The 14979-nt window shown below is 45.9% G+C and overlaps 1 protein-coding gene across 1 annotated transcript in view; it reads left to right on the forward strand.

The window, feature by feature from the left end:
• Window positions 1–13100, forward strand: part of LOC110510125 (pecanex-like protein 3) — a 29633-nt gene extending 16533 nt beyond the window's left edge. Inside the window, exons 29-34 of the mRNA XM_036968107.1 lie at window positions 2831–2978; window positions 3153–3383; window positions 3998–4272; window positions 8123–8292; window positions 8461–8843; window positions 9532–13100. Of these exons, the coding sequence (XP_036824002.1) occupies window positions 2831–2978; window positions 3153–3383; window positions 3998–4272; window positions 8123–8292; window positions 8461–8843; window positions 9532–9672 (1348 nt within the window). The 3' untranslated portion in view covers window positions 9673–13100. The remainder of the gene's footprint in view (window positions 1–2830; window positions 2979–3152; window positions 3384–3997; window positions 4273–8122; window positions 8293–8460; window positions 8844–9531) is intronic.
• Window positions 13101–14979: the final 1879 nt, after the last annotated feature.

Below are 14979 nucleotides of genomic sequence, written 5' to 3' on the forward strand. Positions count from 1 at the left end.
AACTGGAGGGAGTATGTCTGTCAGGTAAGACCCAGGACTAAACACTCTGTCTGCACTCTAACTGGAGGGAGTATGTCTGTCAGGTAAGACCCAGGACTAAACACTCTGTCTGCACTCTAACTGGAGGGAGTATGTCTGTCAGGTAAGACCCAGGACTAAATACTCTGTCTGCACTCTAACTGGAGGGAGTATGTCTGTCAGGTAAGACCCAGGACTAAACACTCTGTCTGCACTCTAACTGGAGGGAGTATGTCTGTCAGGTAAGACCCAGGACTAAACACTCTGTCTGCACTCTAACTGGAGGGAGTATGTCTGTCAGGTAAGACCCAGGACTAAACACTCTGTCTGCACTCTAACTGGAGGGAGTATGTCTGTCAGGTAAGACCCAGGACTAAACACTGTCTGCACTCTAACTGGAGGGAGTATGTCTGTCAGGTAAGACCCAGGACTAACACTCTGTCTGCACTCTAACTGGAGGGAGTATGTCTGTCAGGTAAGACCCAGGACTAAACACTCTGTCTGCACTCTAACTGGAGGGAGTATGTCTGTCAGGTAAGACCCAGGACTAACACTCTGTCTGCACTCTAACTGGAGGGAGTATGTCTGTCAGGTAAGACCCAGGACTAAACACTCTGTCTGCACTCTAACTGGAGGGAGTATGTCTGTCAGGTAAGACCCAGGACTAACACTCTGTCTGCACTCTAACTGGAGGGAGTATGTCTGTCAGGTAAGACCCAGGACTAAACACTCTGTCTGCACTCTAACTGGAGGGAGTATGTCTGTCAGGTAAGACCCAGGACTAAACACTCTGTCTGCACTCTAACTGGAGGGAGTATGTCTGTCAGGTAAGACCCAGGACTAAACACTCTGTCTGCACTCTAACTGGAGGGAGTATGTCTGTCAGGTAAGACCCAGGACTAAACACTCTGTCTGCACTCTAACTGGAGGGAGTATGTCTGTCAGGTAAGACCCAGGACTAAACACTCTGTCTGCACTCTAACTGGAGGGAGTATGTCTGTCAGGTAAGACCCAGGACTAAACACTCTGTCTGCACTCTAACTGGAGGGAGTATGTCTGTCAGGTAAGACCCAGGACTAACACTCTGTCTGCACTCTAACTGGAGGGAGTATGTCTGTCAGGTAAGACCCAGGACTAAACACTGTCTGCACTCTAACTGGAGGGAGTATGTCTGTCAGGTAAGACCCAGGACTAAACACTCTGTCTGCACTCTAACTGGAGGGAGTATGTCTGTCAGGTAAGACCCAGGACTAAACACTCTGTCTGCACTCTAACTGGAGGGAGTATGTCTGCCAGGTAAGACCCAGGACTAAACACTCTGTCTGCACTCTAACTGGAGGGAGTATGTCTGCCAGGTAAGACCCAGGACTAAACACTCTGTCTGCACTCTAACTGGAGGGAGTATGTCTGCCAGGTAAGACCCAGGACTAAACACTCTGTCTGCACTCTAACTGGAGGGAGTATGTCTGCCAGGTAAGACCCAGGACTAAACACTCTGTCTGCACTCTAACTGGAGGGAGTATGTCTGTCAGGTAAGACCCAGGACTAAACACGCTGTCTGCACTCTAACTGGAGGGAGTATGTCTGTTAGGTAAGACCCAGGACTAAACACTCTGTCTGCACTCTAACTGGAGGGAGTATGTCTGTCAGGTAAGACCCAGGACTAAACACTCTGTCTGCACTCTAACTGGAGGGAGTATGTCTGTCAGGTAAGACCCAGGACTAAACACTCTGTCTGCACTCTAACTGGAGGGAGTATGTCTGTCAGGTAAGACCCAGGACTAAACACTCTGTCTGCACTCTAACTGGAGGGAGTATGTCTGTCAGGTAAGACCCAGGACTAAACACTCTGTCTGCACTCTAACTGGAGGGAGTATGTCTGTCAGGTAAGACCCAGGACTAAACACTGTCTGCACTCTAACTGGAGGGAGTATGTCTGTCAGGTAAGACCCAGGACTAACACTCTGTCTGCACTCTAACTGGAGGGAGTATGTCTGTCAGGTAAGACCCAGGACTAAACACTCTGTCTGCACTCTAACTGGAGGGAGTATGTCTGTCAGGTAAGACCCAGGACTAAACACTCTGTCTGCACTCTAACTGGAGGGAGTATGTCTGTCAGGTAAGACCCAGGACTAACACTCTGTCTGCACTCTAACTGGAGGGAGTATGTCTGTCAGGTAAGACCCAGGACTAAACACTCTGTCTGCACTCTAACTGGAGGGAGTATGTCTGTCAGGTAAGACCCAGGACTAAATACTCTGTCTGCACTCTAACTGGAGGGAGTATGTCTGTCAGGTAAGACCCAGGACTAAACACTCTGTCTGCACTCTAACTGGAGGGAGTATGTCTGTCAGGTAAGACCCAGGACTAAACACTCTGTCTGCACTCTAACTGGAGGGAGTATGTCTGTCAGGTAAGACCCAGGACTAAACACTCTGTCTGCACTCTAACTGGAGGGAGTATGTCTGTCAGGTAAGACCCAGGACTAAACACTCTGTCTGCACTCTAACTGGAGGGAGTATGTCTGTTAGGTAAGACCCAGGACTAACACTCTGTCTGCACTCTAACTGGAGGGAGTATGTCTGTCAGGTAAGACCCAGGACTAAACACTCTGTCTGCACTCTAACTGGAGGGAGTATGTCTGTCAGGTAAGACCCAGGACTAAACACTCTGTCTGCACTCTAACTGGAGGGAGTATGTCTGTCAGGTAAGACCCAGGACTAAACACTCTGTCTGCACTCTAACTGGAGGGAGTATGTCTGCCTCTGTGATACTGTATACTAAAGGTGACTGTTTGTGCCCTGACTTTCAGCTTAGAGCCTTTTCTGTACGGCCTCCACGCCCTCTTCAAGGGTGACTTCCGCATCACCTCTCCCAGGGATGAGTGGGTGTTTGCAGACATGGACCTGCTGAACAGGGTGGTGGCGCCCGGGGTGCGCATGTCCCTCAAACTGCACCAGGTTAGACATACTGGCATGACTCATTACAAACACTATAGTAACCAGCTTAATGACCTCAATGTAAAGAATTGACTGAATTTTAGAGACATTTTGGTGGACAGAGCTAAGACGAAGAAGCTTAATGATGACATCACCCACACTAAGCTCAGTGCTCTGCCCCTCCCCCCCCAACAGGATCACTTCACGTCTCCAGACGAGTACGAGGACCCGGTGGTTCTGTACGACGCCATCACGGCCAACGAAGAGAACATGGTGATCAGCCACGAGGGCGACCCGGTGTGGCGCGGCGCCATTCTGGCCAACATGCCCTCGCTGCTGGCCCTGCGCCACGTCATGGACGATGGCAGCGACGAGTACAAGATCATCATGCTCAACAAGAGGTTCCTCAGCTTCAGGGTCATCAAGGTCAGCTACTGTAGAGATTCCCACAGTCACAGCTTGTTAGTGGTGTACACTGAAATGCCAGGAGGACAATGGAGGCATTGCTGTAGCAGGACCATGGATCACATTGAGATTGATTAATATCAGTAGATATTTGCCAGGAATGTTCTAGTGCTCTATTGTTAACGCTGCTTCTATCTCTAGTTGTGTGTCACCAGTTCTGGGTCAAATCAAATTGTATTTGTCACATGCGCCGAATACAACAGGGGTACCCTTACTGTGAAATGCTCACTAACAAGCCCTTAACAAACAATGCAGTTTTAAGAAAATATTTACTAAATAAACTAAAGTAAAAAAAAAAAATGTTTTTAAAACAATGAGGCTATATACAGGGGTTACCTGTACCGAGGCAGTGTGCGGGGGTACAGGAGGTGTTGAGGTAATTTGTACATGTAGGTAGGGGTGAAGTGAATATGCATAGATAATAAACAAGCAGCAGTGTTAAAAACGGGGTAGAAGCTGTTAAGGAGCCTTTTGGTCCTAGACTTGGCGCTTTGGTTACCATTTGCCGTGCGGTAGCAGAGGTTATTTGCGACTTCTTGTGCTCCTCCCCCTGCTGACCCACACTGTCCTGCCAGGTGAACAGGGAGTGTGTGCGTGGGCTGTGGGCGGGCCAGCAGCAGGAGCTGGTGTTCCTGCGGAACCGGAACCCAGAGCGTGGCAGCATACAGAACGCCAAGCAGGCCCTGAGGAACATGATCAACTCGTCATGTGACCAGCCCATCGGCTACCCCATCTACGTGTCGCCCCTCACCACCTCCTTCGCAGGCGGGCACACCCAGCTCCGCTCAGTCTGGGGGGGGCCTGTCAGCCCCCATAACATCTACGCCTGGCTCATCAGCAGCTGGGACAGGTACACTTACACGACACAGCCTGCGGTAGTCATGCTAAGGCTGTGAGATACACTATATGTATGTATGTATGTATATGCGCAGTTGAAGTCAGAAGTTTATATACACCTTAGCCAAATACATTTGAACTCAGTTTTTCACATTTCCTGACATTTAATCCTAGTAGAAATTCCCTGTGTTAGGTCAGTTAGGATCACCACTTTATTTTAAGAATGTGAAATGTCAGAATAATAGTAGAGAGAATGATTGATTTATTTCAGCTTTTATTTCTTTCGTCACATTCCCAATTAGTATTTGGGAGCATTGCCTTTAAATTGTTTAACTTGGGTCAAACGTTTCGGGTAGCCTTCCACAAGCGTCCCACAATAAGTTGGGTGAATTTTGGCCCATTCCTCCTGACAGAGCTGGTGTAACTGAGTCAGGTTTGTAGGTCTCTGCTCGCTTTCCTTTTTCAGTTCTACCCACAAATCTTTTTGAGGTCAGGGCTTTGTGATGGCCACTCCAATATCTTGACTTTGTTGTCCTTAAGCTATTTTGCCACAACTTTGGAAGTATGCTTGGGGCCTTTGTCCATTTGGAAGACCCACTTGTGACAAAGCTTTAACTTCCTGACTGATGTCTTGAGATGTTGCTTCAATATATCCACATAATTTTCCTGCCTCATGATGCCATCTATTTTGTGAAGTGCACCAGTCCCTCCTCCAGCAAAGCACCCACACAAAATGATGCTGCCACCCCCGTGCTTCATGGTTGGGATGGTGTTCTTAGGCTTGCAAGCCTCCCACTTTTTCCTCCAAACATAATGATGGTCATTATGGCTAAACAGTGCTATTTTTGTTTCATCAGACCAGAGGACATTTCTCCAAAAAGTACGATCTTTGTCCCCATGTGCAGTTGCAAACCGTAGTCTGGCTTTTTTATGCCGGTTTTGGAGCAGTGGCTTCTTCCTTGCTGAGCGGCCTTTCAGGTTATGTCGATGTAGGACTCGTTTTACTGTGGATATAGATCATTTTGTACCTGTTTCCTCCAGCATCTTCACAGGGTCCTTTGCTGTTGTTCTGGGATTGATTTGCACTTTTTACACCAAAGTACGTTCATCTCTAGGAGACAGAACGCGTCTCCTTCCTGAGCGGTATGACGGCTGCGTGGTCCCATGGTGTATATACTTGCGTACTATTGTTTGTACAGATGAACGTGGTACCTTCGGGCGTTTGGAAATTGTTCCCAAGGATGAACCAGACTTGGGGAGGTCTACAATTTTTTTTTGAGGTCTTGGCTGATTTCTTTTGATTTTTCCATGATGTCAAGCAAAGAGACACTGTTTGAAGGTAGGCCTTGAAATACATCCACAGGTACACCTCCAATTGGCTCAAATTATGTCAAGTAGCCTATCAGAAGCTTATAAAGCCATGACATAATTTTCTGTAATTTTCCAAGCTGTTTAAAGGCACAGTCAACTTAGTGTATGTAAACTTCTGACCCACTGGAATTGTGATGCAGTGAATCTGTCTGTAAACAATTGTTGGAAAAATTACTTGTGTCATGCACAAAGTAGATGTACTAACCGACTTGTCAAAACTATATTTTGTTAACAAGAAATTAGTGGAGTTGGGAAAAACAAGTTTTAATGACTCCAACCTAAGTGTATGTAAACTTCCAACTTCAACTGTATATACCTCCTGATGAGGTGGCAGATGGTCTCCTGAGGGAACTCCTCCCAGACCTGGACTAAAGCATCCGCCAACTCCTGGACAGTCTGTGGTGCAACGTGGCGTTGGTGGATGGAGCGAGACATGATGTCTCAGATGTGCTCAATTGGATTCAGGTCTGGGGAACGGGCGGGCCAGTCCATAGCATCAATGCCTTCCTCTTGCAGGAACTGCTGACACACTCCAGCCACATGAGGTCTAGCATTGTCTTGCATTAGGAGGAACCCAGGGCCAACCGCACCAGCATATGGTCTCACAAGGGGTCTGAGGATCTCATCTCGGTACCTAATGGCAGTCAGGCTACCTCTGGCGAGCACATGGAGGGCTGTGCGGCCCCCCAAAGAAATGCCACCCCACACCATAACTGACCCACTGCCAGACCGGTCAGTGGGTCAGTTATGTGTTATGTATATATATATATTATTCTAAAATTTATGAAATACATGTTTTCCCTCATCAATCTTTACACAATACCCCATAATGACAAAGTGAAAAACAGGTTTTTAGAAATTTTTTGCAAATTTATTAAGAATAGAAAGTATTTTTTGCTATGAGACTCGAAATTGATCTCAGGTGCATCCTGTTTCCATTGATCATCCTTGATGTTTTTACTACTTGATTAGAGCCCTCCTGTGGTAAATTTAATTGATTGGACATGATTTGGAAAGGCACACTACTGTCTATATAAAGATGCCACGGTAGACCAGTCCATGTCAGAGCAAAAACCAAGCCATGAGGTCGACGGAATTGGCTGTAGAGCTTCAAGAGAGCATTGTGTCGAGGGACATATTTGGGGAAGGGTACCATAACATTTCTGCAGCATTGAAGGTCCCCAAAAACACAATGGCCTCCATCATTTTTAAATAGAAGACGATTTGTAACCACCAAGACTCTTCCTAGAGCTGGCAGCCCAGCCAAACTGTGCAATCGGGGGAGAAGGGCCTTGGTCAGGGAGGTGACCAAGAACCCGATGGTCACTCTGACAGAGCTCCAGAGTTCATGTGTTGAGATGGGAGAACCATCCAGAAGGGCAACCATCTCTGCAACACCACCAATCCGGCCTTTATGGTAGAGTGGCCAGACAGAAGCCACTCTTCAGTAAAAGGCACGTTATAGCCTGCTTGGAGTTTGCCTAAAGGACTCTCAGACCATGAGAAAAAAGATTATCTGGTCTGATGAAACTAAGATTGAACTCTCTTGCCTGAATGCCAAGCATCACGTCTGAAGGAAACCTGGCATGCTGTGGGGATGTTTTTTGGTGGCAGGGACTGGGAGACTAGTCAGAATCATGACAAAGATTAACGGAGGAAAGTACAAAGATCCTTGATGGAAACCTGATCCAGAGCGCTCAGAACCTCAGACTGGGGCAAAGGTTCACCTTCCAATAGGACAACGACCCTAAGCACACAGCCAAGACAATGCAGGAGTGTCTTTGGGACAAGTCTCAATGTCCTTGAGTGTCCCAGACAGAGCCCGGACTTTTACCCAATCGAACATCTGTGGAGAGACCTGAAAATAGCTGTGCAGCGACGCTCCCCATCCAACCTGACAGAGTTTGAGAGGATCTGCAGAGAAGAATGGGAGAAACTCCCCAAATACAGGTGTTCCAAGCTTCATACCCAAGAACGCTTGAGGCTGTAATCGCTGCCAAAGGTGCTTCAACAAAGTACTGAGTAAAGGGTCTGAATACTTATGTAAGTGTCATATTTACGATTTTTGTTTTATATTTGCAAACATTTCTAAAAACCTGTTTTTGCTTCGCCATTTTGAGGTAGTGTGAAGATTGATGAGGAAAAAAACAACCATTTAATCCATTTTAGAATAAGGCTGTAACGTAACAAAATGTGGAAAAAATTAAGGAGTCTGAATACTTTCCAAATGCACTATACATACTGGTAAGTTCATGTTTTAAGTATCCCAATATTTCTGTTATTATGGGGCTATCACTCAGTCGAGTTCGCAGGGAGTCTGGTGGTTGATGGACTTAGCCTAGAGTGTAATGGTGACCTTTTGAGGGTGTTCATATGGTTTAGTAAACTTTGTTAAACTGGAACCTTGTCGTTGTGTCATTTCGAATTAACACATACAACACACACTGACCGTGTGTGATAAGACTGTTCAAATCCCTGTGTTTCTCCTGCAGGTTACAGAAGGGTTGTGGAGCTGGCTGTAACAGTGGGGGAAATATTGAGGACTCTGACTGCGGCGGCGGCTCCACATTCGTCTCCAACAACCCATCGGCTCACACCACCCAGAGCACCCCGGCCTCCAGCCTTCCCCAGCCCCACTTCACCTTCATCCACCCCCCCATGGGTGAGCCCAGGACCCCACCACTCCTCTACAACCTCTGATGTCCACTGTTTAGCTGCAGCTAGCTATTATAACAATATCAATACTGACAGTATGCTGATAACACAGCAATGTTTGTATAATGATATTTTTGAATGAAGTGAATGAAATAAGTTGCTTTTGTCTCCGTAGGAACTGACAACCCTGTGGGCCCCACCACCACCTGGCCCCACCACCCTCAGCCCCTCCCCTTGGCTCTGCTCAGCCAGTCAGAGGGCAGGATGGACGCTGGGCTAGTTACTTCCCTCCACCGGACCTCATCCATCCAGGGTCTCCTGGGTCAGCACCTGTCCAGCTCCCAGCTGTCCTTCAGCAGCTCTGTGATCATGGCTCCACTGCCTGGTCCAGGCAGCTTCCTGGACGGAGGGCACAGAGGGTCCGGGCGGGCAGGACTGGGACATGGCCTGCCCTACGAGGGTCTCTACGGGAAGTGGAGCATGTCCGGCAGGAAGGGCTTCAACGGGCCAGCCGCAGCTGAGAGTGACGGTGGAGCTTCTCAGTTCATACGGACACAGGTGAGGATGGTGAAACGGTGAAACATGTTGAGTGAAGGTAGAACAGACACTGCGTGTACAAAACATGACAAGGTGAATCCAGGTGAACGCTATGATCCCTTATTGATGTCACTTGTTAAATCCACTTCAAACACTGTAGATGAAGGGGAGGAGACGGGTTAAAGAAGGATTTTTAAGCCTTGAAGAAATTGAGACAAAATATTTGCCTTTTCAATGAGATATGGTAGTATGGGCCAGGCGCACCAGTTTGTGCCAAGAACTGCTAGACTGCTGGGTTTTTCACGCTCAACACTTTCCCGTGTCTATCAAGGATGGTCCACCACCCAAAGGATATCTAGCCAACTTGACACAACTGTGGGAAGTATTGGAGTCAACATGGGCCAGCATCCCTGTGGAACATTTCGACACCTTGCAGAGTCCATGCTCTGATGAATTGAGGCTGTTCTGAGGGGAAAAGGGGGAGGGGCAGGGTGCAACTCAATATTAGGAAGGTGTCCTTTGTGTTTTGTACACTCAATATATAGTCTGTTGGAAGGTGGAGTATGCTGTCAACAGTATGAAAATAATGTAGCGACAGGACCTCTTACAACAGGATGTTATGGCTTTCAGATCAACTTAATGATGGTGATTTGTTGTGATGGAAACTCCGAGGTTTCATTAGTTGCGGATATTTCCATCTGTGTTTCAGTCTACTCCTCCTGCACTGCCGCCTGGGGCCAGCCCAACACAGGACCCCCTGGGGGTCACCCAGTCCACTGAAACCACGCTCCCCAGCCCCGCGCCCGGGGAGGAGTCCACCGAGCTGCCTTTACTTGAGCACCTGGGCTGAGTCTGCTCTGGAGAACCCATGAGAACCCCTGCAGCCAAAGCACAGCACCACCATGGCCAGTTCTAGAGTGGGCCTAACCGGACCTATTCCAGCTTCCCAGAGTCATTCCAATGCTCATATCCTCTCTCTCTCTCTCTCTCTAAAAGAGACTGGACTCTGAGGTCTGTTACGTCTCTGATGGCAAATCACAACATCTCAACATGTTTTGGATTACATTTCTTTTCGAGCCTTTGCCATGCTGGATGGATCTGAGGTTTAAATACGTTCCTGTTCTCCTCAGTGAACCACCACAAGGATGCATGTCAAAACTAAATGTACGCCCCCAGCCCCCATCCCACCATCTCCCCTCCTAAGACAGGATCTCTATTTGATAGGACCTATTCCCTCAAGAGTTTCTGTAACAATGGTAACCCTAGCAGGCCAAAAAGCCAGTGCAATTGTAAGGGAGCTTTTTCCTTATGTAATGTTTAGTTGTTTTTTTATTTGTTTAGTTTGTTTGTCTTCTCCTTCACCTGAGACCTACCAGCAACAGCATAATGACTCAGAAAAGGGAACTCTAATATCCTTGTTGCTGTATGTACAGGTGAAGCCAGAGTTACTACCATAACAAGCCTTGTTCTTTACCCACACTGCCCATCCATGCTGCACCAACCTGCTGCTCCACTGTAGAACTAGTTCACGTTCACAACTGTGGGGATATCCACTCAAACTGCAAGGGTCACATCAAATGACTTGAACAGCTACAATATGACAGGGGTCGGCAACAGGCAGATTTGAAACATTTTATTAGCAAAAATATAAATAATATATGTGTGTGTGAGTTTTGGGTCAAAAGACTGTAAAATCACCAGGAATTCAGAAACAATATAAAAATATTTAGGAAATCTGTTCCCAAGTATTCTAACAAATAAAAAGTGTCAATGTAATTTTGTATGACTGTATTTGAAAATAATAATCTCTCTTTTTGGGCTTAGTTTTGGTCAATTTGCAGAGTACAAATTATTACAATTATTTTCCGCCATTCTCTCTGACAAAAATCAGGCTGAATCTAGTTGCTTACCCCTGCCATATGACCAGTCAATATCAACTCCCCACATCACTAACATAACACACACATTCCAAAACCCTCCCTGTAAAAACATCTTCATACTCATTTGGATATTTATTAGAGGCACTTGACCACAATCAACAATCTCAAGTGTTCTGTCAAAGAGCTTGTTTCAGGGATAAGACTTATGCCTACTCCTACCTTTCCCAACATTTGGTGCTTTTTCCCAGTGGAGTTTACAGTCCTGTCAGGCCTGGACAAAAGTTCTGAATTTGGGGAGGTTTAATGAGATGGGGTGGGGGGTGACTCTGGACAGCTGATGGACCAGGACACAGAATGAAAAGAGAAGAGATGATCACCAGGCAGGGACATTGTTCAGACCACAGGATTCTAAACTGAGAGTCTTCTTTCTAAAGCCTTTTAGATTTTTGTGTCCTATTTTTGAGGTGAGTGGAATGTCTTTTTACTTTACTTGAAGAATCACAACTTCCTCAGTGGCTATAGGCCAGCCCACTGAGTTGCCCTAGTGACCAAACGTTCCCTCCCTGACCTGATCCAATCAGCTGTGGACTCTATGCAGTGGGAGGGGCTCAGACAGCTCTGTGTGGAATAGCCACCAGCAAGAGGCCCTTCTGCTTTCCTTGGCTCCAGGCAGCTACTACTACTAAACTACAGCCCCTCCTGTTACTACTACTACTACACTTACAACTACTGTTTGTGCTACACATACCTCCAGCGTTTTAGTTGGAAACCAAGTTAAATAAATACTGAAAAACAAAGATGGCATATTTTATTGGATTTCTTGATAACGTCCGGAAGACTGTTAAAAGGGTTTGTCTATTTGACATGCTGATGTGATACAGAGATGTGGAGATTGGACTTGCCTCTTGTCATTTTTTGCCACAAGTTTGGTATGATTTAACATGTTTCACTAAGGTTTCTCTTCTAAGGTGTGTAATGTAACTGGAAGTATTCCTGAGAAGTCACTTTAAAATGTTTGCTCCCACTCCTGCCTTTGCCATACCCTGCTTTAAGGGTCAAATGAAGGCATTGATGTACTTCTGAGTAGAGTCCTGCTCCAATGATGCTCTCTCTACCCAGAGCACATATCAGACAAGCTGGCTGTCCAACTCTGTTCTGTCCTGAGAGCTATAGGGTCTTACAGCACTACAGTTATCCACATGTCTGTCCCCTGGCCAGTTGTGACAAGTCTTTTATATCAATGGTAGAGCTATCTGGAATAACCTTGTGCCATGGTGTAAAGCTGGACCTAGAAGCCTTGTATGCTCCCCCCCCCCCCCCCCCCCCCCCCCTAACCATCTTAGTAGTTTGTCACCTTTTTAGTTAGACTGAACTGTCTACTAAACTTTCTCTTAGATCTGTCCTTACAGGATGAAGGACAACTAATAGGTGGAAAAGGGCATTCACATGGTCTCCCATTGGGAAAGAATGGGAGGCAGTGGAGGCTGCTGGGAGGAGCTATAGGAGGACAGCCTCATTGTAATGGCTGGAATGGGACCGCATCAAACACAGGGAAACCACATCTTTGACTCCATTCCGTTCATGCCATTACAGTGAGCCTGTCCTATAGCTCCTCTCACCAGCCGCCTCTGCAGTCAAGGTGATTCCATTCAGGCTTAGAACCATCTTGAAACACATCTTAAGGACTTGGAACGAGCACTGTGCTAATGTAGATCTAGTCTCTTTGTTTGTCAGATCATTGGATCTAACTCTGTCATGGGGATTGTTGAGGAGGAGCTGGCACCAACCAGACATTAACATGTGTCCACCCTAGGCTTAGGAAAAGCAGAGCCATTCTGATCAGGGCCCTTTTCTGGTTCTCTTTCCCCTAATTCTCAGTGTAATATCCAAAGCAACAGGGAGTACTTTTATTACTGGGAGAAAGGAAAGCACTGGACAGACCTGGGTGTCAATATTAAAAGGGATTTCTTAATCTCTGCCCTTTATGTACAGCATGTTTTGTATATAAATATACATTTCAAAATATATATAAATCTATTTTATTATTAGTGCATTTCTGGTTCTTTTTCGTGAAGACACTGTTGAGTCTTAGGGGGTTCTCTCTTATGTTTACCCCTCAGGAGAGATCTGGTTCCTGGGTGGAAGGGCACTCTTCACATTGAATCATGCAGTTTGGGGAGAATTGATTTCATACATACTTTGCACTAATGCTGTATACTTGTACACCATCCCACATGTTTTTTTTTTAAGTTATGACTAAAATAATTTGGGAGGGATGTTTTTTTTTAACTGTCCCGTTGACATTTAAAGTTCTGTACAGTTTTTTTTATTTTTTATGTGATTTCCCCCCACTCCCTATTTAAATTAAAGATTTTTGTTTAATCATTTGCAAATGAAATGCTGTGAGTGCTTTCATTTACCTTTCCTCAACCTTTGGCAGGCAATGTTATCATTCAGAACTTAGCAACGAACTTGTCTTGGAACAGAAACAAACACACATTTGATTCCAATGAGACATTGAACATTTGTTTCAAAATGATGTATTAAACAAATTTCATAGTTATCAGGCATTCTATGCTGGAAATGTTTCAATAGCTTCTATGTGATTTGCCTGCCTCAAAAAATGGAGTGAAATGGACGCTAATGTCTACCTGCAGGGCACAATGAGGTGACCAATGGAATGCTTGTTCATTCTTAATACTTTATGAAACAAACGTTCAGTTGAATGAGTTTTTGTACAATGTCAATGAGTTGTATCTTATTTGTAGAATGTGTACAGATGTTTGTCTTCCTTAGATTGAGGGATCAAACAAAGGAGCGTTTGATCAGAGAGGGAGTGTACCTTACCTTTGTTATAACACTCCTCTTCCCCCCCCCCCCCCCCCCACTTCCTCTCCTGGCCAGAGCGGTGGACCCACAGCAGCACCAGGGCCATGGACCTGGAGAATCCCAGGGGAACTGTCTGGAGCTGCAGTAAGAGCACAGCGAGTGAGCAGTACTCAGACTCCAAACACACAGCGCACCCAACGCAGTAGTTACAGTAGCTCTGACCGGTTTAATTAACATCCCAAAATCTTTCTGAATGCCTTTTATGGAGACGTATTATTTGATAAGTAATTGGTAGGTAAGAGAACTGAGGAGCATGTGGACCATGCAGGGACTCACAGCTGTATATGGACAGGTTGACGTAACAGTTGTGGGTGCCCAGGAGGTTGGTGCAGCGTTACAGACCAGAGTTCCCAGGTGAGATGTTGACTATATGGACAGAGCCTGATAGGTCCCCTGTCAGAACAACAGAGGTTATTGGAGTCTGGACAGGGGACTCATGGTGAAGAAGGAGCAGAGCAGGGTCACAGAGTCTCTGTGAACCACCTCCAGACTGGTCTCTCAGGGTCATCCTCACTGCACCTGCACAGTTGAAGAGCATAAGGCAAAAACGATCATTGGGCCAAGCAGGCACATTCCTCTACTCAAATTCCTCTCACATGTGAGATATCCTATGGGTAATACATTGGCATGAATGAGACACTGCAGCACTGGGTTTTGTTGTGTAGCAGTTCAATAAAAACACAATGATAACACAACAAATACAATTTCTCATGTTTCTTTTTTTTTTAAATTAAAAGGTACAATTATTTGTCCAACGCACTCTCCTAACCTCTGGTCTAGCAGGCAGTCCCAGACCAGCCCGGGCCTCCCTCCCTCCCCTTCTCTCATTACTGGAATAATGCACCTTCCCCATCCCCAGGCCCCTTGTATGTGTGGGAAACTAGTGTGGATACTGGGCACTAATTACTGTTGATAGCTTAGACCAAGCAGCCAAACACTCATTGCTGACAGATGTGGGTAAAACAAGCCTTATTCACCATGTAGTGAAAACCTACTACTAATCTAATTTAAACATTTTGATTTGTCTTTTTAAAAAACTGCCATATCAAATGCCTGCCATCCTCAGAAGCAGGCTATAGCTTCTATTTTAGTTCTGATTTTTATAACAAGGAGTTAGTGCTTGTCAATTAGATACTATTTTGTTTTAAAGATTAAATGATTTATGAACACGGTAATTTAAGAATCTTCTCTTTAACAGATTTTGGGGGGGGGGCGCTATGTCATTACATAATGAGTAATGAATGGTTACACAGTCATAAAACATTTAGCCAACTTAAGAAAAACTAATTATCCTTACACTTCTAAAAAAAAAAAGAACAAAATTAGCATAGCAAATGACAGACGGGCGGCTCCGGCAGCTCCGGACAGACGGGAGAACTTGGAGGGAG

This window comes from Oncorhynchus mykiss, chromosome Y, assembly GCF_013265735.2.
Source record: "Oncorhynchus mykiss isolate Arlee chromosome Y, USDA_OmykA_1.1, whole genome shotgun sequence".
NCBI lineage: Eukaryota > Metazoa > Chordata > Actinopteri > Salmoniformes > Salmonidae > Oncorhynchus > Oncorhynchus mykiss.